This window comes from Psammomys obesus, unplaced genomic scaffold, assembly GCF_907164565.1.
Source record: "Psammomys obesus unplaced genomic scaffold, mPsaObe1.curated_primary_1811, whole genome shotgun sequence".
In the NCBI taxonomy this organism is placed as follows: Eukaryota; Metazoa; Chordata; class Mammalia; order Rodentia; family Muridae; genus Psammomys; species Psammomys obesus.
The window spans coordinates 14288290-14312080 of NW_026596244.1; the positions used below are offsets into that span (position 1 = coordinate 14288290).

Here is a 23791-nt window from a genome sequence, read left to right on the forward strand (position 1 = left end):
CTGACTCTCGCATCCACAGCCTCGCTGGCTCTCGCATCCACAGCCTCTCTGGCTCTCGCATCCACAGCCTCGCTGGCTCCCACGGCTCAGCATGGGCTGGGGCACTGCTGACGAGGTGCAGTGAAGTAAGGCAGTGCGCACTGCGTAGAGCCCGCTGTGGCCACATTACAGATGTGCTCCTATTCCAGGGGCTCCTTTCCCTCCTCACGTTTCTCCAGGCTGGTGGATGACTTCTGGTATGTCCTTTAGACCACATCCATACAAAACAACTTTACGTATGTAACTGTTTTCTGCCAAGCAGTTATGGCCATGCCAAAGAGCTAGTTGTAAGAACAGATTCTTTCAGGAAAGGGAAAGAGACGGGTCCCAGGAAGGCCCTTCATTCGGTGACTTAGGAATAAACTCCAGAGCGACAGCCACGCTCGCAGGGACAGACGGCCAGCCGCTCACCTGTCCACGCACTCCTTGACTACTGCGAAGTTGCCATCCCCGATGACCTTCCCGATTCTGTACTTCTCCAGGAGGGCGCATGACTCAGAGCTCCTGCTCCCATTCACACCTGCAGCCAGGGAGAAAGGCAAAGGCTGAAGGGATGCCAGTGCTGGCTGCTGTCCTACACACGTGGAAAATAATGAAATGCAACGCTGTTTTTTATAGGTCTACAGCAAAAATGGAGAAAGTCACTCAGCGTATTTCCTAAACATAATGCCCGAATTGCCACTTCACTTTTGACCTTGTTGATAAGCATCAGAAACTCATGAAAAGCAAAAGCCTAACACGTCCTGGAATGATAAAGGATTATGCTTGAACAGGGGGACCTCTAACCTGAGCTTTCCAAAACTTTCCTCTCAGGGAAGAGGGAGGACTTGAGGGTGAAGTCAACCGAGAAGCTCTGAAGACTTTTCCTTTCCTCTGGTAAAGACAATACTATCAAAATAAGACCCTGTGTTGAGGCAACTCCTGGCACAAAGCCTTCTCATAAAAGCGGGTTGGCATCAGACCACAGCCAATGTATCTTGTTGCCAGGCAAAGCGGGATATATTTGTGCTCATCTAATTGAGAGAATTGAAAAATAGCTAGGAATTGTGAGCATACAACCAACAAGAACAAAAGGAGGAAAGCCAGATCTAAGATCTGAAACAGGGGCAAATGGCTAACGGCAGAGACACTGCGTACCCTGATGTGAGCCTACTCTCAACACCTCAAAAGACAAACTGGACTAGCAGGTGACACAGTCACATCCCTATTTAGGAGGAATGTGGCACCAACGGGACTCTGATGGCCAAGTTCAGATGGACGGTTTCCTTTATAAGAGTAATGAGCAGATTGAGACACACCTTCAGGACTCAGGCAACGGTCAGGTTCCGGGCCACCATTTACATTGGAGGAAGATCCGCCTTGAGCAGAAATCTGCTGAGAAGAAAACACGCTTTATGTATTAGCACACGATCATAAATCATTAGCTCCCTAGTCCTCCCCTAGACCGTCACAGACAGCCTTCCTATAATGTCATGGCTGATACACGCAGTGATACAGAATTTTTTCTCATCTCTCTTCGAGTTATACAACAAAACACATTAATGAATTTATTTCACAGATATAGTCTCAATTCAGAGTTAAACACAAACACTGACATTGTAAATGTACCAAAATTAAAGCAAATGTTGCCTCAAGACCACACAGAACCCTAAAGTTACAGACCAAGTGTCTGGCTCTTAGTCCAATCATTTTACTTCCAAACAAGTAAGTAACAATCACATTTTCAGAGTTTGAGGTTTCTGTCTTGTCCTACTTGATTTGTTCGTTGGCACTGAAATTGAAAGCGTCACTGGTGGTAGCTCTGTACAAGAGCACACCCCTACAAGCTGAAATGTTTAAAAGCAAATTCAGAGAAAAGACAGTTTAAAGGCAGTTCATTCCTTCTGACTACCATCCAACCTCATCCGGCCGCTCACTCCAAACTACCGTCAGGGAAACCTGCGGATTCCAGAACCCCAGCAGGTTGTTCTACCAACAACGTAAGCCCAGACCTTCAGCCGGCATCATCCATCTCCTGGTCAGCGTGCTTCCCACAATACCTTTTCTTGTGAGCTTTACACTTACATTAACTCAGATAATTTCCTTTGTTATTTTACTTAAATCCCCAAGTCTAAGACTCTGCTAGGAGAAGGCGAAGCAGCAGAACCCATCTTGGCATTTGGAGGACTGACATTCGTTCAGCCTGGTAACACCGCTGAGCACCAGCTCCCAGTGCCAGCTCCCAGTGCTCTCCTGCCAGGGCCTGGCACAGAGCTGCAGCAAGTGTCTGGGAAACAGGTTTAAAGTGTGTCATGCCAGCCAGTCCAGGTTGACCCTGCCCTGACACAGTCCTTCCGAGACTGAAAATCGCCAAAGAAATAACAGATCCAGCCGAAGCCAGCATCAGCCCAGCTGTGCGTGTGACAGGGCTCTTACTGCATACCCCCTGTTCATCTTGAACTCACGAGTGCCCCTACCGCCAGCCTCCTGAACACTGGGAGTATGCCATGTGCCATCATTCCTAGCAGCCTAACTCTGCAGGGAATACACAATGAGAGGAAGAAAATCCTTCTGCAAAGTTAAATCTCAAAGCTAAATAAGAAGAGCCCTCCTTATTACCCCCAAGACTCTGAGTTTGGTGACCAGGGGCTGGGTCACCAAATTCCAATGAATAACAATGGACGCAGGTCTGGTTGCCACACAGCTAAATCTCACTGCCTGGATGAGGCAGCCTGACCTGGCTGGGCCAGGCGTGGGTACCTAGCACCTAGAACTCCCTCCCGACACAAGCCTAGTCTTCTGAGATGGTAGGACCAGCCTCGGCCCTGCGGGCCCAGCCATCCTCAAAGCAGGGAATGTTCTTCTAAGTCCCTCCCCTGGTCTGAACGGCCTGACTCCAGGACTGGCCGGAAGCTCCCCGAGGGCAAGGGCTGAGCAGGCAATGCAGCGCCACACAGCTGGCACGCACTAGAGACCTTTGCACATGCACCCCCCTTCCCTGTCCCAATTCCTTGTGTTGCCAAATGATCACACACCTGCTTGCTACTGGGATTCTAGGGTGACGAGAAGCATGGAAAGAAGCCAGCACAAGAACAGCGAGGGTTGCTGGTGCTCTCAAGAAGAGCCAAATGGGAAGCGGGAATGTGGAAGGCACAGGCACCTGCGGGGGGGGGGGGGGCAGGGCAGGTCCACGAGCATCCAACAGATGCTCCTGTGAGTCACCAGCAGTTGTAGCTTTTTAGCAAATAATGACAGCAGCAACCGTTTTCAACTCTCAGGTTGATATTTTTTAAGTGCTAAAGCTTTTCAAAAATCCCTGTATGTGAATTAATAGGAGTGAGTTATTCAATATATTCCTCCACTTGAAAATAAGGCTTTCATTATTAAAAAAAAAAAAAGGCATGGAAAAAATAATATTAAAGGGGATAATTTTACTGTAACATAGGTGAACCGAGGCCAGGGCATAATGAGAAATAAACATTATGACATAATATAGAAATTTATCCTTTCTCACTGTTTAGCAGGATCTACAGCAACCACCTGAGCTATTTACAAGGACGCAGAGGTGAAGAGACAGGACCGTTACTGATGGTGGCTGGTAAGTCTATGAGGAGACAACGGGGAACAGTTAGAACACTCCCTGAAGCCTGCCACTCCAGGTCAGGGGCTGACGGCCTGAAGCAGACACAGCTGCTTTGCCCAGAATTAGGCCAGGCTATACCTTCAGTTACCCAGCTTTTGATTATATTCACTTGGCTTCCTCACCATGAAGCTTGGCTCACCAGGGCCATAAAACCTGGCTTTTCATCACACCCCCCAGAAAGACTGCTACTGAATAGGAAACACTGCTGTCAGATAGAACATGATGAACCCTCCATATTCTCTGTGTTAGCCACAATCAGCTAGAACCTCATCACATCCGTGAGCAAGGCCTCAGGCGACATCTAGGCTACTGAACTGGAGTAAGAAACTAGCAGTATTATAAACTATAATGCGGACACTGTGAAAGTCTGCACGCTTTCACGGTGGGCTTCATAACCTCTAGGACCCATGGTGCCACGGCTGGCCACTGTGTAAGGCCAGGCTCACCCACCCAGGTACTGCCAACATGCTCCAAGAAGAGCCTCTAGTCTCCAACGCTCATGAGCAAGAGGCATGACTACGGACACGTGTTGGTTATATTCAAATAAAGTCCAACTTCTATTCACTGATTTTATGGTGACACACAACCCCCAATCTCACCCTAATGGGCTGCAGCCCAGACTAAGGCTGAACTATCCCCAAACTCAACAAACCAACTGAGCAACCACCATGTACAAACAGAACCTGGTATTCAATGTCATGATTTATTTTGTTAGGGCACCAAAGTCTTTAAAACTATGTAATCCGCCTCTTTGTTTCTGTTTCTGTCTAACAAAATCAGTTACGTTCAAAGATGAAGTCAGAGGACAGTGTCTCTGGGCAAAGGAAAAGGGCCTTGGCACGGCCAGCTTCCTAGTTCTGAAAATTATTAACTTAGTTTTAAAAACACCAGAAAAGCCAAAGCTCCAGGGAAAAGCAAAAATGTCTTAAGGTCAGCAGCTACTGTGGATTTACATTTCACAGCTTTGAAAAGAAGGTCCCAAGTTCAGGAGGTCAGAGCGTTACATTTTAGCTCTGCCAATCAGGTTAGATATGACCAGTGCTTTGACGGCACCTCACAAATCTGGGAAACCTTTCACCACCAGCAGACCCAGGAGACACCATCAGATAAACGTCAGCACATCAGTTTCTAATCTCAGGAGGCTGGGTCATGTTCACATGCGCTTTGTTGCTCCCAGCGCTCAGCATACCTCTGCTCCAGAACTCAAGCATTTAAAACTATGTGCTCCGACTCCAAACTTTTTAAGTCTTTAGTTCACACAGATGATGAATTAAGGTTCAGGGAAATGTTTTCTTCATCTGTCTGGCAGTTGATGACATATTTAGTGCTCTTTATTGCCTATCTGGCCCCTGCCCCAAATGCTGTGATTTAAGGACAGTAAGTAACCCAGCAGAAGAAAGCTGCCAGCCACATCCAGGGGCCCCTGAGGTGCCCTGGCAAAGAGAAGAGCCTGCGGGCTGAGGCCAAGGACAAAACCAGGAAGGTGAGGATTAAGAGAAAAAGCAGTGTCAGCAGTGGATTCAAGACTAGAAGAAAAAAGATCAGCAGGGAGCAGGATGAAAAGGTCAGGACAGAGAACAGAGCAGGAAAAGTGATGAGGAGAGAGACTGCGGAACCTTCAGGCAGGAAGATGGACAGGAAGTGTGGAGAGATCAGATGGAGAAGAAGGGCAGCCGATGACAAAAATTCTAGGCGGCTGGCAGAAAGATGAAAACGCAGAAGTCCTGCAAGCCAGCCAGTCTCCAGAGAGGGCCCAGATGCCTCCTCCTGAGCTGAACTAGCTGACCCAGGACACTCCTGAGATACTGTGGGAATCACAGTCTGGCTGCCAATGGTAGGTGACAAAAACAAGAACTGTAGAGCTGTCACTTGATGCCAGTCAGCCAAAGCCAGCAGCCACCTTTTGAGGGCAGAAAGCCAATCCACGGAGGAGTCTCAACAGGGAGGAAGCAAGGCCAGTTAAGCTCTAACAGGCATGGATCTGGGTCCAGAGGTCCGTTCCTGTGTCTCTACAATACAGACTTCAGCCAGTTACAGGAAGAGGAGACGGTTTGTTAAGGGGGAGACGTGGAGGAGCCTGGAGGTGCGGCCTATCTTGTTTGTTGCTGGCACTCAGGGGGCAAAAGAGGAAAGGGGCTGAGGAGAGGTCTGCAGTGACCTTTTATGGCTCATTAACATAATGCGCTCTCTTGGCGGAAAGCAGCCCAGGAGACTATGGTTGCCAGCCAGTCTTTAAAACATGCAAGACAGAAAGCAGCAGTACTCTATGGGGCCCTCCTCCAGAATAGTCTCCTGGCTCCAAACCAACTGTCAACAAAGGAAGATATCTCCTGAGAAGAGGAAACACCATTCCCATCAAGCCTCGAGACTCTTACCTTGATGTGTACCCTGCCAGCTAGGAATGAAAAAGCCTGCCCAGAACCACCCAAGCAGCCTGCTCCTCAGAGTCCAGCTGCTAAGAACATGTGAGGAAGCGTCTGTGGTTGTTAAGCTGGTATGTGCTGACTTATGTGAAAAGGACAAAGGACGGGCAATTTGGACAGAAAGTCAGTAATGGCAGGAGAGGAAGGAGAAAGAGGCAGGCTTCCCACCCTTCTTCCTGCTCCTCCGTCCCCTTAGCCACAGACCTTCTGAACCCTCACCTCTACCCCAGAGAGCTGGGCCTGTGGTGGGGGTCCTAGAATCTTCATTTTCCAATGTACCCCTCAGGTGATGGGAGCTGCAGCTCCCTGGGAACCAAGAATGTCACTTAGGATACATAAGAGCTGAACGTGTTAACTTTCTTGAGCAAGGGGCTCTTGGTCAGCACATTTTTAAACACATAAAACACAGAGAGAAAAGAGAAAAACTCAGCCTGGCCTCTCTCGTGCTAACCCTTCCTTCTGATACATTGTTACACACTTATGTACTTCATGTGGAATTTCTTTCCTGTGGAACCGAACCTGGAAACCCCACGGTTACAGTGAGAATACTGAAGCTGACCTGAGTGCTTTCTCTGTGTTTAGTCCATCACTGCTTCAGTGTGAGCCACGAACCCTCTCCCTATAGAAAAGGCAACAGGACTTGACCAAGGTCACACAGCCAGTGAGGAGCCACACCAACACCATCCCCAGGCACTCTGACTGGAGTCTAGGCTTCTAACCACAACACCCTGTGTCTGCTGAGAGAAAGACAAAGAGAGAGAGAGACAGAGAGAGACAGAGATGCAGAGAGAAAGAGAGACAGAAAGAGACAGAGATACAGAGAGAAAGAGACAGAAAGAGAGACAGAGAGAGAGAGACAGAGAAAGAGGGACAGAGGCAGAGAGACAGAGGCAGACAGACAGAGACACGGAGAGAGGCAGAGGCAGAGAGAGCGCCAACTCAAGAGGGGTTGAGCTTCACCGTGCCTGAGGCTGCACCGGAGGGTTCTCTGGTTCTACCCGAATCCTCTGAGCCAAAGACTTTGGTCTCCGTCACCAGGGCCTAACTGGGATTGGCAGGGACCCTTGCAGAGTTCTTCAATTTTGAAGAAGGATGAAAGGGAAACAAGCACACCAAGAGTCGGCACACCCGGCGAGCTGGGCCTGCGCGGCCCTCGGGGCCTGCTGCTTCCGTAGGCGTAGGCGACCGGCACTGTGAGCCCGTGCTCTCCAGAAAAGCCAGACAAATCTGGGAGCCTGCACTGTCCTAACTCGGGTCACTTGGCTCCGACACTGCTGTGTGCAGCCGTCCGGGCAGGCCTGGGGTGCTAGTTCACACAGGGGCAGGCTCTGTTTCAAATCCCAGCAACCCCCTGCCACAGCGCGGCTTCTCCGCAGGTCAGCGCTCACCTCTTACACCGAGACGTTAAGGTGTGAACATAAAATGCCCCTCACAGGCTAACCGGTTTGGTGGGGGTGCTGTGTTTTTGTTTGTTTCAATTGGTGTTTCAGTTTCAGTCAGAGTCTCATGTAGCTCGGGCTGGCCTTCAACTTGATATGTCACTAAGGATGACCTTGAACTTCTGGTCCTCCTGCTCCACCTACTGAATGCTAGAATAACAGGCTTCCACGTCCAGGAGCATTCAGGAGATCACCCAGGGCACTGTGCATGCAAGGCAAACACACACCAAATGAGTTAGTCCCTGCCCCCCCCCCGTGTGTGTGTGTGTGTGAGAGAGAGAGAGAGAGAGAGAGAGAGAGAGAGAGAGAGAGGGCCTCATTCTGTAGCCCTGCATTGCCTGGAATTCACCATGCAAACCAGACTAGCCTTGAGCTTGCACCAATCCCCCTGCCTCTGCCTCCTGCCCGTTGAGATTACAAACTGGAGCTACCACATCTGGCCAGTTCTTCTAATGTGTGAATAGTTAGTACAAATACACGATCTCCTATCCCTAAATTCACTATCAGTCTTGTTCTCACGTCCTTCCCAGGGCAGCAAGCTGAGCTTACACTCAGTGTGACCTCTCCCAGGGATCCGGACTTGGTGGCTTTTCATTCCTTGTCGAGCAGCAGCCCTCGCCCTTCATTGTAATAATAGAAAGATTCTTCAACGTCCCTACAGAGAACTTCCTGGACCATTTCAGAGACTGTGCCTAGTGACTGCTTATCAGATACAACCACACACTTAGGGAAGGAAGCCAATCTACGGATGTCTACGCGGCTTTGAAAAGACTTTAGTGTTTTCAAAGCTCTTTACTATATATAAACAATCTGGTCGTGTCAATAAAAAAACATTCATTTTTTTAGTAGCAATTATTTACTGCTGTTTTATCAGGCCTATTTTATAAATTTAAAACACTAGGATTTACTAAATCAAAGGAAACTTGTTAAAATTTCAGCCTTGTGCTCTAACATTCTCCAACCACTAATTTTGCTGCAGTTCTTTATTTTTAACATCATAATTGATGCCTATTTGCATCTAAGTTCCTCACAAAAAAGCACATGCTTCTCTTGTGCTACCTTCCTGTAGGAGTAAATGCTATGTTGATGATTTACACTTCAAAAAGGCAAATGGTTAACCATATTAAAACCACGATTCCAAAGGGTCTTTAAATTGAATTACGTTGTGTTCCAAAGCTTCACTACTGCAAACCGTTTACAACGACCGATGATTTGCTAAACTATACTTTCACACTCTGTCCGACCCATCCCAACCTTGCATTCCCACAGGATCTGAACACAGTGAGAGTGCCGAGGAGCCGAGCTACCGTGATGCCGGGACCAGCAGGCTCCGACAAGCTCCCGCACAGACAGCAGGGCCACACGCGCCGCCTCTCCCCTCCGTACCTTCAATCCTCTGAAGCTTCCTGGGCTGGTTGGAGAGGAGCTGGAAGACTTGGTGGACTTGGGAGTGGACAGCTGGCTGCTGGGAGTTCCATTCACTGACCAGGAGACAGCAAAGGAAACAGCCATCAAGACTCCAGACAACCGAATTGTGAAAACACTAAGCACATGCACAAGATGGCTCCAGTGAAGCTGTGCTTCGCTTGCAGCCCAAGCAGGTGACAAACCAGCAAAAGCAGAAGCCACATCTCTTACTGCATTACAGACAAAGTCAGACAAGGAGCGAAATTAGAATTTACAGTAAGAGTGTCCCAACAATGATATAAACAGATGTAGAAGACGATCATGGAATTACAGGTGAGAGTGGGAGACGCTGCCCACGCTGCCTGCCTTCCCGAAGACACAGACGGCTGGCTGGCTGCTGTGTTTGCGGCGGTCTCTGGTGAAGGCCATTACAACTGCCAATAGGCATCTTTACCGTGGTGCACACTCGTATCAGTCACAGAGAAATGCTCTTTCAGGTCAAGCAGCAGTCCAAACACACAAGCGCACCTGTGTGTGCCTGCCTTCCTCACACTCTGGCTTGGAGCTAAGAACCGAGCTGACTGTTTCACACTGCCAAGCACATGCTCTGCCACTGAACCACAACCCCAGCCTGCAGCTCTTCCTCATGGAAAAAGAAAGACTATTTTTTCTTATAACACTTGTTTGCTTGAAGGCCATTAAAGGAATTGTTCAAACACTTTAACACAGGCTGGTTAGTTACAGCCCTCCCAGCTCCCTCCCAGTTTACCTTCCCCATTCTTTAGAAAATCCTGGCCCTTTCTATGTGCCCTTGCCCACACCTCCACATGCGTCTTTGGTTGAAAGGAAGGCTGAGCAGAGTGCAGCAAACCCTGCTCAAAGCGGGAGCAGACGAGGTTCCAGCTGCAGAGCCCCCAAATCCCACCATCCAGATCTGTTTCTGCATCGAGCTCATGAGCTGGCGGTTAGTATCTGGGATTAGTAGATTGTTCTCCTCTTAAAAGTACTTGTAATCCCTCTTACTTCAAAAGTAACCCTCCGCCCACAGCAGAAGAAGCTGCCATCATCCTGTGAACAGCAAAGTGAAATCCACTTTTTACTAAGGGGGCAGACAGTGCTGTTTTACATCGTCTGAGTCAAGCGTCCGAACGCACAGGCGATTCAAGTGTCAGCGCCCGAGTGGAGGCAGAAACTGTACACCAAGTAGCACATATGATCAGCCAGAGCTTGCACTTTCCCTAATTCTACAACACCTGGTTGTCCAGATGCTCCTGTGTGTGCACAAGTGTGCGCGCACATGTGCGTGTTACATTTGTTCCTTCATGTGTGCGCATATGTCATGAGGGGCCAAAGACCTCCACTTTGCTCTAAGACAGGGGTCCTCGCTGAACGCAAGTGCCCAGACTCAGCTGGGCGGGCTGGCCCAGAGGTCTGCGTGGACGACAGCCATGTGACTACCGGGGCACTCGGGTCTGCACAGGCCCTACAGGTCCTCGTGCTGCCCGAGTCACCTCTCCAGCCCATCAGCTACTTCTGGGAAATGACTTTAAGGCCTGGAGCCTCCGCAGACACCGTAACGGTGGACAGTTGTCAGGTGAATTTGCCCAGATCCCAGAACGCACGGCCATCCAGAGTGATAAAAACGTGCTGGCTGCAAGCTGGCTGCTCTCCATGCAGGCGCTGCGCGAGGCCGTGTTTGTGCAAACGGGGAGACTTGGGAAACCTTGGGCTCAGATGACCTTCGAGCCTAACTCTGTTCTCAGAGTCTCTAAAACTCTCTTCCAAGGGGATTCACGTAAAACAGGGATCACTTGGGCAGTATGCTAGAAAGCTTGCTGTGAGTACAGACAAAATGTGCCTCTTTTTTTAAAACCTCTATCTGGATCAAGCATCTGTACAGGTGGCCAATTCACAGCCAGCCTTCACGTGGCTTTCCCTTGTGGCCATCTGGAGCCACCCTGAGCTAGGCTGCCTCGAGACGGCGGCCGAGCAGGACCAACAGGAAAATCAGCTCCTTGCATAGCCGATTCTGGAGCAGACAGGTTTCCTAAAAATCCACTTCCTAGCTAAGAGGACTCGGTGCTGGGAGTTTAAACCAACTCAATAGTCACACGTCCCCACCCCCAAATAACTCATAAGATCCAGGCTACTGTAGCCGTGAGTTCTCTACAGCACTCTGGACCGCTGAGCCCCTGCTCCAGTCCCTAAGAGCAGGGCCTGTAAGACTTGCACTACAGGTAAGACTGACCATTTACGGTATCTACTATTTGTGTGTTCACAACATACTATTTAGCTATTTACACGGAGTTTTGTTGGAGGATCAAGTGGAGTCAGAAATGTCACTCAAGGCAGCACCTTCGAGCATCACACTGGCATGAGCAGTACTATAATTACAGTATTATAAGGTTACTAGCTCTGTCTGAAATTCCAATCAATCTCTCACAGTCCTTGTTGTCATTGCTGTTGTGACAGTACCGGCTCACTTCTAACCTCCTGCCTCGGCCTTCTGGACAGCGGAGCACAGGCCTGCGGCACAGCAGGACCTCTGAATGGGCTCCACTGCTTCTGGCATAGCTTACAGTGACACAACATCCTCCACCTCTTGTCAGAGAGTGAGGAGAAACACTGTTGGTTAACACAGCAGTGTGTCCTGGAGTCAGTGGCTGGCAGCTTTCTAATGTGCTGAGCGGGCTCCAGCCTCAGCTAAAGACCGCTCGCTTTCCGAGACGTGGTCTTCAGAGCCCACAGCTTTCCCTGAGGAGTCTGAGGCCGACTCAGACTCAGGTGAAGACTTTGCAGAGCAAAGCACTAGTCTTCAGTCATTATTTAAGCATTGCAAGTTCAGATTAAAAGAAAAAAAAAAAAAAACAACAAAACATCATCATCTAACTCTGTCCTGGGCCTCGTCACAGAATAGTAGATGGCCCTGTGCTGGGAAGGTGTCCCTAGTTCAGGGAGTTCCTTCCTAACACCTCAGGGGACAGAGCTGAATTAATCAACCGGAGCCCAGAGCTGCGCGCTCTACTTTCATTTAATCACTTTCCTGACATGGTAAGCGTAGATAAGCCTGTCACCTGAAACAAAAGCTAGGAATAATTCAGCCAGAAAACTACATCCAAACACATTATGTTCCATTAGCTTTTCCAGTTTTAAGGTACTATGGAGTCCATTTAAAATAAGGTTAATGGCAGACACTTTGCCTTAAAAACCCAAGTGAAACTAGAAAGCGTGAGTATAGAAATATGAAAATCACCGCCTCCCAACTAAAGAGATGCAGCGTGGCGGCCGCCTTCACGTGTGGAAACACTTCACTCTCCTATTCTGGCCCCGGCGTCATGAGTAGAGAGTTAGAAAACTGTAATGACTCCTTTACCCCAGGAGTGCACAGAGCATGAGGTTAGCATGCCGTGGCTTTACTGCTAACAAACTTCAGCCTGTTTAGTCACAGAACATTTTCTGTTCAGTGGAACCCAGCCCTCACGGAGGTGACGGCCTCGCAGACCACTGAGCTCCGGCTGCACAGACAGCAGTCAGCGATCTTAGCTGAGTGGTTGGGTAGCGAGCAGGGAGGCTAACTGGCCCGTCCGTGCACTGCAAATCATCACATGTGGCACAGACGTGCACCGGGGAAGGCCAGGGACACTCATGGAGATGGAGCGAGGAGAACAGAAATGCGGCAGAAGACAGAAACAGACCCCGCAGAGCGACAAAGCTGTAGGGCCTGGCTCACCTGGGCATCTGGCTGTGGAGTAGGCGCTGCAGAAGCCAGCCCTCTTTACTGTACACACGCACAGAGCAGGGGACAGCAAGGACAGTGGTTACTCAGCAGCTAAAAGACAGCAACACAGCCCGCCCTAGGGGAGGGGCGCTCTGCGAGCAGCCCTGCAGACAGGTCAGGGGGCCCTGCAGGTCTAGCGGCCTCGCAAGTCAAATCGGCATTTGGTTCCAAAGAAAGGAAAGTTTGGTTCACTTCAAGGGGCAGCAGGCTGGGCAGGAGTAAGAATGCTGCCTGCGAAAAGAAATGGTTTTTTTTCCTCTAAAATCATTTTCTTAACAATAAATTAAAGGGTAAAATTATCTGTAATTACTCTAAGTTCATAAATATCAACTTAATGAGATAGAATGAGTGTTTTTAATATTACAAATATTAAAGCAGTATAAACTTTGACAAGTTTGTAGGATTTGGATATAAAAGTTTTAGAACTTAAGTAATCCCTTCTGAGAATAATCCTTTCTGAGTTACTATTAGGAACTGAAAAAGGAAAAGACTGTGGAAGTTTTGAAGGAAATACATGTCTGTACGGAACACTGTGTGTTACACCAGGAAAAGGTAATTCTCAGAAGATAAATATCCACGAGTACACAGCACAGAATTCAAACTACAGCATACATGGCTCAAAACGTGGAATACATGTGTGTGCACACCAGTGGAAGAGCAGACCGTGAGGCGTGCAGGAAGTGCAGAACCAAGTGCAGGCGTCCCGGAGACTCACACCTTCGGCAGGCAGATCGGCCGCTTTTGACTCACAAATCTTACTATCGTTGCTCTAGAACTTTCGATTCACAAATCTCACTGTCTACTGTTGCTCTGGAACCTGGCTGTACACAAGCCGGCAAGGCTGTTAGGTCATAAAACTTGGAGAAAACTCAAGAGAACGCCCTCCCCCGAGCGAGGCCACGGAGGCCGTTACTACCTGAGGCTGGGGACTTGCTGCGGCGAGGCGGCCCTGGGCTCTTGGATCCAGAGTACTTGGCGGCTCGGGAGTAAGAGGGCTTCAGCACGCGGCATTCTGTAAAGGACAGAAGTGCGTTGCAGGTAAAGCAGACTCCAGCACTGACCAAGGCACACCTCACGCGGCTACAGTCAGCTGTCAGCAAACTCGTGGGCAAGCACTATGCAGTCAAGTGAACCCAGGAAGTCAGGGGGCACTGGCCCCTACCTGAGGCAAGCCTCTCTTGGGGAGCTCTCCCGCTGGGCTGGTGGGCCGGTGAGCCGCCGTGCTGGCTGTTTGCGGGGATGATGGAGATGATACGCTTACTCGTCCCGCACCTGACAGCCCATTGCTGTTCTGGCTCTCTCCCATCCCACCTTTTCTTTTTCCAGTGGTGTGAACTGAACCCAGAACTTGGCGAGCTGGCGGCCTGAGCTTCATGAATTCAATGTATTCTAACTGTTCTTAACGTGCCCGTGAGGTTCACACCTCCAGTTAGACCGCAGGTCACTGGACCGAGTTCTTAGTGGACACAGACACTCCTCGGTCTGCGAGCGCGGACCGCTCACACCCACACGCCAGCAGCTTTCTCATAGGCAGCGTGGACCGGAATTTACTGTCCTCCTCGAGTCCTGGGATCATCTTACTAACATGAAACTCTGACTTACGATCTCTTTATTAGAAGAGCAAAGCTGAGAAAAGAGGCTTTAAACAGTAACACTGACCTTTCCATTAGCCGCCAAACAAAGCAGCATGTGGAGAGCCAGAACAGAGAGCTGCAACTGCGCTTTGCATTTGAGTAATTAAGAGGTTTGCAGCCAGGCGGGCTTGAAAGGGTCTCGGTCTCAACCATTGCTAAGAACGAGGAAGACCCCTAACACTTTAGCCTGAGGATAAAATGTGATTCCCTGGGGTGTTGTAAGGGATAAATTAGATAACATATTGTCTATCATTTACTCCAAAATATTTCAATTTATGCAAAAAGATTAAAAAGTAAGTTAATTTTAATCTATACCCCAGGGGTGGTAAATTAACATGTGAAGTATTCTAATCAGGGGAATAGACGCCACGGGAGCTTACTTAACATCTGAAAGGCTCTAATCAAACCTTATATAAACGGGGCGGAGCTAGTTTCTGCTAAGCCATCAGCACTGTGGATTGCGTCCCATTGTCCCATTGTCTCAAAAGTGTGTCGAGGAGACTGTTAAACATTTCAGGGACAGTAAGCAGGGTGCACCAAAACAGAACCCTGGGAAACGGCCAGGCTTAGGAGTCAGGGGCCTTCACCTGACCAACCTTAGGTTAGCACACTGGTTCTCAATCTCTGGGCGCAACCCCTTTGGGGGTCAAAAGACCCTTTCACAGGGGGTGTGTCTAAGACCCTTGGAGAACACAGATGTTTACAGTATGATTCAGACCTGCAGCAAAGTTACAGTTATGACATAGCAATGACAATAGTTTTGTGGTTAGGGGTCACCACAACATGAGGGAATGTATTAAGGAGTCACAGCTTTAGGAAGGTTGAGAACCACTGGGTTAGCAGAATTCTATGCATTTTGAATGTTTTGTTTTAAAGACAAGGTGTTACTATGTAGCCTTAGCTGGCCTGAACTCACCGAGTAAACCGTGCTGGTGAACCATGCTGGCCTCGTTCGCAGAGCTCTGCCTGTGTGTCTCCCGAGTGAGAGAATTAAAGTCATCTGGCACCACAACACACTTTCTTTCACTCCTTTTTTAATTCCCTTTTTCTTTATTGTTTTGGTGGGTTTTCAAACATATGTTATGTTTCCTTTGATTTTGTTAGTGTTCTAATGCATTTTTAATGTGTGATATTCAAAGCTGGAGCTCTTAAGATAACAACACAATTAAACAACTGATGTTTTTAAAAAAAATTTTGTTTCCTGATAAATGTATTTGTTGTAGAATTCAGTCTGAAATTCACTCTCACTGTAAAGGTTCTCCATGTAATGATGCTGCTATAATACCGACAATAACAAAGACAGCAAGATACACAGGGGCGCCTAGCTGCTACATATTCATTCACGTAATCCCCACAAAACCTTATGAAATATCCATTATCCCTCCTATTTTGAAAAAGGTTAAATAACTAGAAAGTGTAAAGGATGAATCAACAGGGCTTCTATTTTATCTGTCAGAGGCCATCAAAAGCCACCTTTTCCATCAACAACAAAACCAGATGCTCCAACTAGCTCAGATAATTTACTACACCGAAGGCCCCAGCTGTCCGGCCCATTCACACAGTGTAAGGAGTTAACAATGTTTTGTTGTCGTTGCTACAGTAACCCCACCTCCAGCGACTAAGTCTCTCACTGATTAGACCAACTGATTAGAATGTTGACTGTGGGGAGGCAGAAGGGTGCAGAGGCAGGGCTATCTCAGCCCCTGGTAACAGTTCAGTGCCAGCCTGTGTGTGCTGGCTAACATTCTGGTGACTACTAGGCAAATCTTTTTGAAATACATGCACAGAGCCCTAGCCTTCACCAATGCAAACGACAAGAATTCACCAGATAGCACCTGAGGCCTGCAACAGATTTTTCTGCGTTGCTGTCACCTGTCTGCCGGACAGTTCGACTGATGTGTTTTAAAAGTGTCTTGGTTTGTGGCTTTCTTTGTCCTGTTACTCCAGAAATGTCACGAAGCTGTTGCCAAGGCAACTGGAGTAACCCGAATCTGTGCTCCTGGGCCATGATCGCTCATATCTGGCTCCAGAATAAACCGTCTCTTGTTCTCTTCAGGGAGCTCTGCTTTTCACGCTGACACCATTAACCAAAGAAAACACTACACTCTAGAAGACGGAATTCAGTTTCAGTGTCTTGACTTTCAAGATGTCTACTTATTGACAAAATCATTCTGAAACTAAAAACTAAACTCAATAAAGATGTAAAATACAGTTGACAGGTAAATGAGCATTTTGATCGATCCTGGTTTCACAGGAATAGGGAAGATTATCAGCACAGAGGACACAAAAGTATATTTTACAATTAAAGGCTCCCAGCAGTTTAACTGACAAAATCACTCCAACAGAGTGACACAGTATAGAAGCCTTTAAAGACACTTGGCAGACGTGAAAAACAAAACAAACGTACAAGTGTTGATGGGCAAATACTTGGGAAACACATAGGAAAAGAAGATTTTACACATGACAGTTTAACAATACAGAGTGTGTCCATTCTCAGATTTTAAAAGATCTATATATCTATATATCTATCTACATTTTTTTCAAGACAGGGTTTCTCTTTGTAGCCCTGGCTGTCCTAAACTCACTCTGTAGACCAGGCTGGCCTCAAACTCAAGAGATCCACTTGCCTCTGCCTCCTGAGTTGCTGGGATTAAAGGCGCACACCACCACTGCCCAGCATGGTTTATCATACTTTTTAAATTATGCGCATCTCTGTATGGGGTATGTGTATCTGAGTGCAGAGCCCATAGAGGCCAGAGGAGGGCACCCTATCCCCTAAAACTGGAGTTGTGAGCCCCCCAATACAGCGGCTAGAAACTAAACTTGGGCCCTTAGCAAAAGCAGGACGGGTTCTTAGCTGCCAAGCCATTCCTCCAGACTCCGACTTCCCTAATTCAAATAACCATTCACATCACTACATCTTGGTGATCTATTTCTATCACCCATCTGATCTCTAAACGCCATCTTTCCTTATTTAGAGAAGAGTGGGATTACAGCTCTAATCTCCCGCACTCCTCTGTGAAATATATTGACTTCTACTCAAAGCTGAGTTTTGGATAAGCTAAAACAGTAATTTTTACTATAGTAGGTTTACAGTAATTAACACAATAGGGTAAAGCCATTTCCCTAAAATCAGTATCATTTTAAATCATTAAATAATAGTTAAAACTACATTAATAGATAAATATCAAGAAATAGGCATTTTCATCCCACCCATGAGAGAGTTATTTTTATTAAAGCTGCAAACAAAACAGATCAAATAGTTACCATGGAGAGCTTATTAATTAGCCTTCAATATAGGTTTTCAAAGAGAGGGTCCCACTATGTTGTCAAGGCTGGCCTTAAACTCCTAGAGTCACGTGACCCTTCTGCCTCAGCCTCCTGGACTACAGGGACCACCGCCCATGCCTGGGCACCTTCCTCCAGTCTACCCAGGTCCTTAACATGTGTGAGTCACTAACTTCTGAGCTTTCTTTTTTCAGGAGCTAACGAGATGGTCAATGAAATGTCTCACCGCTGTGATCCAGGACAAAGTCATCTTGGGCATAACGATATTTTTCAGGTCCGCATGCAATAAAAACATCATCATCACCAAAAAAGTCTTGCAGACAAGTAACCTGGAAAAAAAACACCCAAGAAATTAGAAACATTAGAGTGCAGTAAAAGTCAGCAAAAATCAAGCATACTTTCCAAGCTTCACCCACAACACTGTCGGGGAGCAGACCCGTGCGCTGTGCTGTGCTGTGCAGCACTGTGCGTTCACAAAGCTCTTCCCAGGTTCCCTGACCCCAGCACAGCAGGATGCAGGCTCCTGCGGACGCCGGTACGCCTGGTAAGCGGGTGCCGGTGCCCAGGTAAGATGCGCATTTCCCCCAGATCCCTTGGCAGACGGCAGTGTTCTCTCCTAGCACTGCCCCGTCCTGCCGTGGCCATGGCGACCCTGTTCTCCCGTGCAGCACCCTGGGTGTGCAAACTGCTTGGGGCAATGCCTGCTAGACCACAGGCTCCGCGTGTTAACGCTCGTGCTGCTCGTCAGCAGCAGCGAGGCCGGGAAGACTGTGAGACTAAGACTTCCAGGCTCTGCCTGGCCCATCCTAACGTGCTAACTTACACCTTCAGTTTTCTAAAAGCTGCCCCTCCACACTAATCGGTTTTGGATCCCAGAAAGCCTGGGCCATGGAAGCTCAACAGCCTACTGGCCACAACAGAGCCATTTCCAGAACTTTGATACAGAAAAGCTCTACTTTCTTTTGTTTAGCTTTTTTTTTTAACTTGTTGTTGTTTGTTTATTTTGTTTTTCAAGACAGGGTTTCTCTGAATAGCCTTGGCTATTCTGGATCTCATACACCACGCTGGCCTAGAAGTCACAGAGATCCACCTGCCTCTGCCTCCCTGAATGCTGGGATTACAGGTGTGCACAACCGGGCCCAGCTATGACAAACTCTACTTTCAACATGTTTTTACATGGAGCTGCATATAAACTTTCTCTTGTGAAAGTTGCTTTACTTCCAAAATAACAACGTGTTGTTTTTTTAAACCTACTGTACCACTTGGAAGTTCTCTGCAGTCTCAGCAGGACCTCCAACCCCACAGTCACAAGCCAGCTTTTTACTGGAACAAATACACAAGTCTCCACAGAGAATACAGTGCATAGACATACGGAGTGAGCTGGGTTACAACAATGAATACCGCAAATGACAGGCTGGCGTTAGAGACTCACAGTCAGCATGGACAGTTTCTTCCCATTATCCCAGCTCCTGTGGGTAGATGGTGTTCCAAAGCACCCATCCGTCGCCTTTCCGCTGCCAGCCCTGCCGCTGCTCGCACCTCGGACACTAATGGCGCAAACCCGTTTACCCACACGACACTGCTGGGAGTCACTCGTGGTTCTGCTCCCACGGCAGGCCCTCCCACCACTCTGTTCGCATTCACCCTTTCTCCTGCCTGATGCGGCCTCGCCACTTACAGCCCCAGCGCAAACGCCTGTCACTGCACCCGACCCCTCTACCTTGTCCCCACGTTTCCTCTGTTCCCTCAACCGTGACGGGTTTCCTCTAGCACAGGAGCTGTGCTTTGTTTTGGTTTTCCTTTATTAAGTTTTGAGTCATACACTGTTCTAGTTGGGTTTCCATTACTGTAAAACTCTCCAAAACCAACTCGGGGAGAAGGGCTTGTTTCATCTTACAGACACAGTCCAGCATGAAGGAAAGCCAGGAGAGGACCGACGGAAAATCATGGCGTGCTTGCTCAGTTTACCTTTTTATACAGCCCAGGATTACCGGCCAGCGATAGCCCCGCCCACCAGTAACCAACAAACTACTCCCCCCAACTCACACCCACCCCGGTGTTTGCCTGCAGGTCAATCTTAGGAGGCATTTTTCACTTGCGGGTCCCTCTTCTCAGAAGACTCTATCTGTGCCCACGTACGAGCGTGTGCACTCGAGTGTGAGTACTGCAGAAGCCAAGAGAACGCCTCGTCCCACTGAAGCAGTGTCAGGCATGTATAAGCCAACTGACACAGGGCTGGCAAGCAGGCTCAGATGCTGGGCGAGAGCCGTAACTGCTCCTCACCCGCCCAGCCGCTGCCTCTTCAGCCCCTCAGCAGCTTTCCTGGCCAACCTGTAGTGCCACGGTCTGCGGCCACCAAGGATGTGCCCCTCCTCAGCCTTCTGTCCTTACCCCAGAAGGCTGAGGAGGGACTGTGGCATTGGCCGATGTCCAACATGTTTTCTGATAACTGAAGTGTGCTGTGAGTCGATTCCCACTGGAGCCGAGCACCAGACAAGAGCGGCTTCTCTGGATGAGCCTGACTTTAAAATGTAAGAGAAAACAAACAAAAAGACTAGATTACAAAAGGACAAGCACCAAGTGGGGTGAGGTGGGTGCTCTCCCCAGGAAGAGATGAGGGTTATCCAGCCAGAGAGGTCAGAGGAAAAAGATGGGTCACACTGGACACAGGAAATGAGCAAAAGCCAAGGCACCTTCACCCGATCACAGCCTGAAATTTAGGCTCCTGGGAGGGAGGCAGGGACAGACGGACGGACAGGGAGGGAGGAGGTCTGCAGGGCAGCACTGAAGGCACACCAGGGAAATGAAGCCAGCACAGGAGAAATTCTCAGTCGTGAAACTAGAAAGATGCTTTTCAGCCCGTAGGGCATTTTAGAAAAATCAAAACCTCTTTTTCTACCTTTTGCAGTAGAATTAGCATTTCAAGGGGTTATATCTACTTAGAAATGGAAAAAAAAAAAAAAAACCCGCTGTGAACACAGATGATAAAAACACGCAAGACACAAAAAACCCCTTCTGACTGTTCTCCTGCTGGACTTCAGAAGGGAGAGCTGGTGAGAACTGGACAACGGGTGGGGCACAGCTTCCTCCTATGTTACAGGGGCCATGGAGTGACGAGCGCCGCCTGGGGATGGACCAGAAGCTCTGGTTAAACCTGGAAGGAAGAACAAAAGCAACAGGCGGGCATGAAAGAAAAACAAGAGCAGGAGCTGCTCTTCCTACCACTGCTGCTTCCGAGGCCAGGTCTGTTTACCTTTTTCACAAAGCAGACACGGACTAGGCTAGGGATTGTCATTATTATTCTGATTAAGCTGTGAGCCTGCACAGAAATAAAACCTAGCGGTGAGCTGAAGGTTTAGCTGAAGATGGATAAAAGCCAGTATTCACGGAAGGCAAAGTTTCCACTTCATCCTGTCCTTTCTCACTTCAGGTACAAGCCCCGTGAACAATCAGATGAGCACAGGTTGTCCTGCTCAGGGACAAGGACCCGTGCTGAGCCCACGGCCACCCCTACCCCCCATGCATGTGCCTGCACTCACAAACTCACATGGACAATCTCGAGCAAGATAGTTATCCTCTATTAGGTTCAGTTTTTCCATCTTCAAAATGGGAATGAAGGAGCAGAAAGAATTTAACTTAGTGAAACAGAAGAGCAAGGGAGGGAGATGGCTCAATGACTGAGAGACTTTGTTTTGCAAGAAAGAGGCCCCGAGTTCAAGTCCTAAGTATCCACGTAAGAGTGGGGCATGAGCAAGCATGGCCTGTGGACTCTAACAGAGAGCAGACCTCCCCAGCCAGTCAGCAACACTGAGTTCTAGATTCAGTAAAGAAAACTACCTCGGAAATTAAGGCAGAAAGTGATAGAGAAAGACACTCGACATTTTCTGACTTCTGTGTACACATACAGGTACACACAGCAGCACGTACACGCACAGAACCGTTTGTCAGAATGTATCTCTACATAGCTCCCATACTTTCATATTTGGTCACTCAAATACTACTTTTATGTTTTACAACTTATTCCAAATACTTGAATTCTAAGTGGTATTTTTTTTCCTTGCAATTTTCATTAAAAAAAAAAACAACGAAATTAACAATGAGGTATAATACAAGTCACTAACCTAAGGAAAAAATATTGTGAATAAAATTTGATTTAACAAGAGTGAGAGGAAAACATATTCATCGAGAAGATCTTAATTTGCTTCCAACTTCTTTAATTTAAGGAACTGTTCCGTGGCCGTTACAGCTGTGTAACAGGAGGGCGGTTACTAAGCGCACGGTTAATCCAGCAGTAGGATCCAACAGAGACACACCCAGCTGAGACACTCGGAATATGACAAGAGCCTGCCCAAGCTTTCCGAACCAATGGGGATGTTTACCCGCTTACGACAGTCATTTTTCTATGCTGCAGTAGACGATGAATTAGGTCACAGTGAAGAGAGAACAGCCATAACTTCTGTGCAGGTTCCTAACGGCTTGCCACAGCCCTCCTTTCTCTTCAGTTGTTGAAGAGAAGGCAAACAGGTGGAAGGCTTGAAGTCAGACGCAAGCATTCAGCATTCCAGGCCCAGTGCCCCGTGAGGCCCTAAGGAGGCTGTGCTGTGCCAGTTTCCCCAGTACCTCCCCACCCTCACATGTTAAAGGCTTGGGGAACCCGAGGGTAGAACTCTCAGAATGCTGGGGAACCACGAAGAGGTGAGGTCTTCTAATGGAAAGTCCTCGGCTCCACACCCTTCTCCTTTTTCTCTCCAAACAGGAAGGTTTTGCCATCAAAAGTTTCTGCCATGGAGTGGCCCCTCACCACGAGGGCTGAGCATCGTGGGCTGAGGTCTCTAAGACCATGGCCACTGAAGTCTTCTCCCCTGTTGACCGACTGTGCTCTGTACCCTGTTACAGTATCGCAAAGAAGGCCAGCACGGACCTGCTGGCACTCTGGGAATCTGTTTCTTGTTTTGCATGGCTGAGAAGGCAGCTGAGTAAGCAGGCGAGATCTCTTGAGCCCCTTTTCAGCTCTAAAATTCCAAAGTGTAAAAAGTTTGTTTATAACTTACGGGACTGCTACCAAAACAGTGGGCTTTGCCCGCAGGGGAAAGAAAGCGATGCTGAAGTTTAAGCATCTTTTTTCTGTTCAAGTCTCGGCTTCAGGAGTCTCCTAAGGCTCTCCAGGGCCTCCATGCCCACAGCCCCTCACAGCTGGGAGAGCACCACCACAGGCTGCCACTGAGGGAACCGCCTGGCTCACTGTGGACTCCTGCAGACTGACCAGCCTCTGTCCATCTCACAGCTCCAGCCCCTCACACAGCTCTGGCAGGAGACTGCTGAGCACCCTCCTGTGGAAGGAATCAGGACTGCTCCAACCTCCTTCCCGTCGTCGCTCTCTCATCATCTGTCCATAATTAATTCCCTCAACCCAGTCAGTGTACCCCACCGACAGACAAGCCAAGGCCTGCAACTCTGCATTAAAGAGATCCAGCAAATATTTAAGGAACAAATGCTGGTTCTTTAAAAGCCTCCTCGAAGCTCATCTTGCATCTCTGAAGGATGAAGCCTTTCATCACTATTTCAGAGTGCTTTGATACTCCATTGCTTCAACTACGGCATAAAGGAGACTGCAATGCACAATTATGTCACAGACCTGACTTAATCAGAAGTTCGGAGTTTCTGTAAATGAGGGTCTCCGGGGATAGCTCAGAAGCATATTTTACAGAAATATTCCAAACCCTGGTAAGAATGCAAAGGAAACATCTTTGGGTCTAGGTGAAAGACTAGTTTAAATTGGCATAATAATAAGGGTGAAAATCTCTGCCCCTGCAAATGCCTTGCTGGTAGAACAAAGACATTTAATAGAAGAAATAACAGGCTGGTGGGCAACATCAGAATTTTTATGGGTCTTCTTCCATTTTAATTGTGTCCGTGGGTGGCCCCGGGGGTGGAAGCTACTGAAGTCAAATGCTTTCAGGATCAGAGTCCCACTGTAAGGTTGCTTCTCCTCAGGAGTGCCTCACATTTTAAAGAATTACTTTACCTTACTTCTAAAATTGACTTAAAAAATCTCAAACAGGAAGCCCAGTAAGTTTACGTTGAAACTGAAATTAGTGCGTGGCCTTTCAACCTAACTGTACTGACATTCATGCAGATTTCTTTAAAAATGGTACAAGCAC

General features: G+C 48.2%; 1 protein-coding gene across 6 annotated transcripts in view; it reads right to left on the bottom strand.

The window, feature by feature from the left end:
- Positions 1-23791, bottom strand: part of Dclk2 (doublecortin like kinase 2) — a 119943-nt gene that overhangs the window by 27120 nt on the left and 69032 nt on the right. For 2 of the 6 annotated variants that reach the window (XM_055596596.1, XM_055596600.1), the window contains exons 3-8: positions 17857-17959; positions 13625-13720; positions 12661-12708; positions 8910-9004; positions 1338-1413; positions 451-559 (exon numbers count right to left, since the gene is read on the bottom strand). In XM_055596596.1, the coding sequence (XP_055452571.1) occupies positions 451-559; positions 1338-1413; positions 8910-9004; positions 12661-12708; positions 13625-13720; positions 17857-17959 (527 nt within the window). The remainder of the gene's footprint in view (positions 1-450; positions 560-1337; positions 1414-8909; positions 9005-12660; positions 12709-13624; positions 13721-17856; positions 17960-23791) is intronic. The other 4 variants (XM_055596599.1, XM_055596601.1, XM_055596597.1 and 1 more) reach the window with 3 other exon arrangements.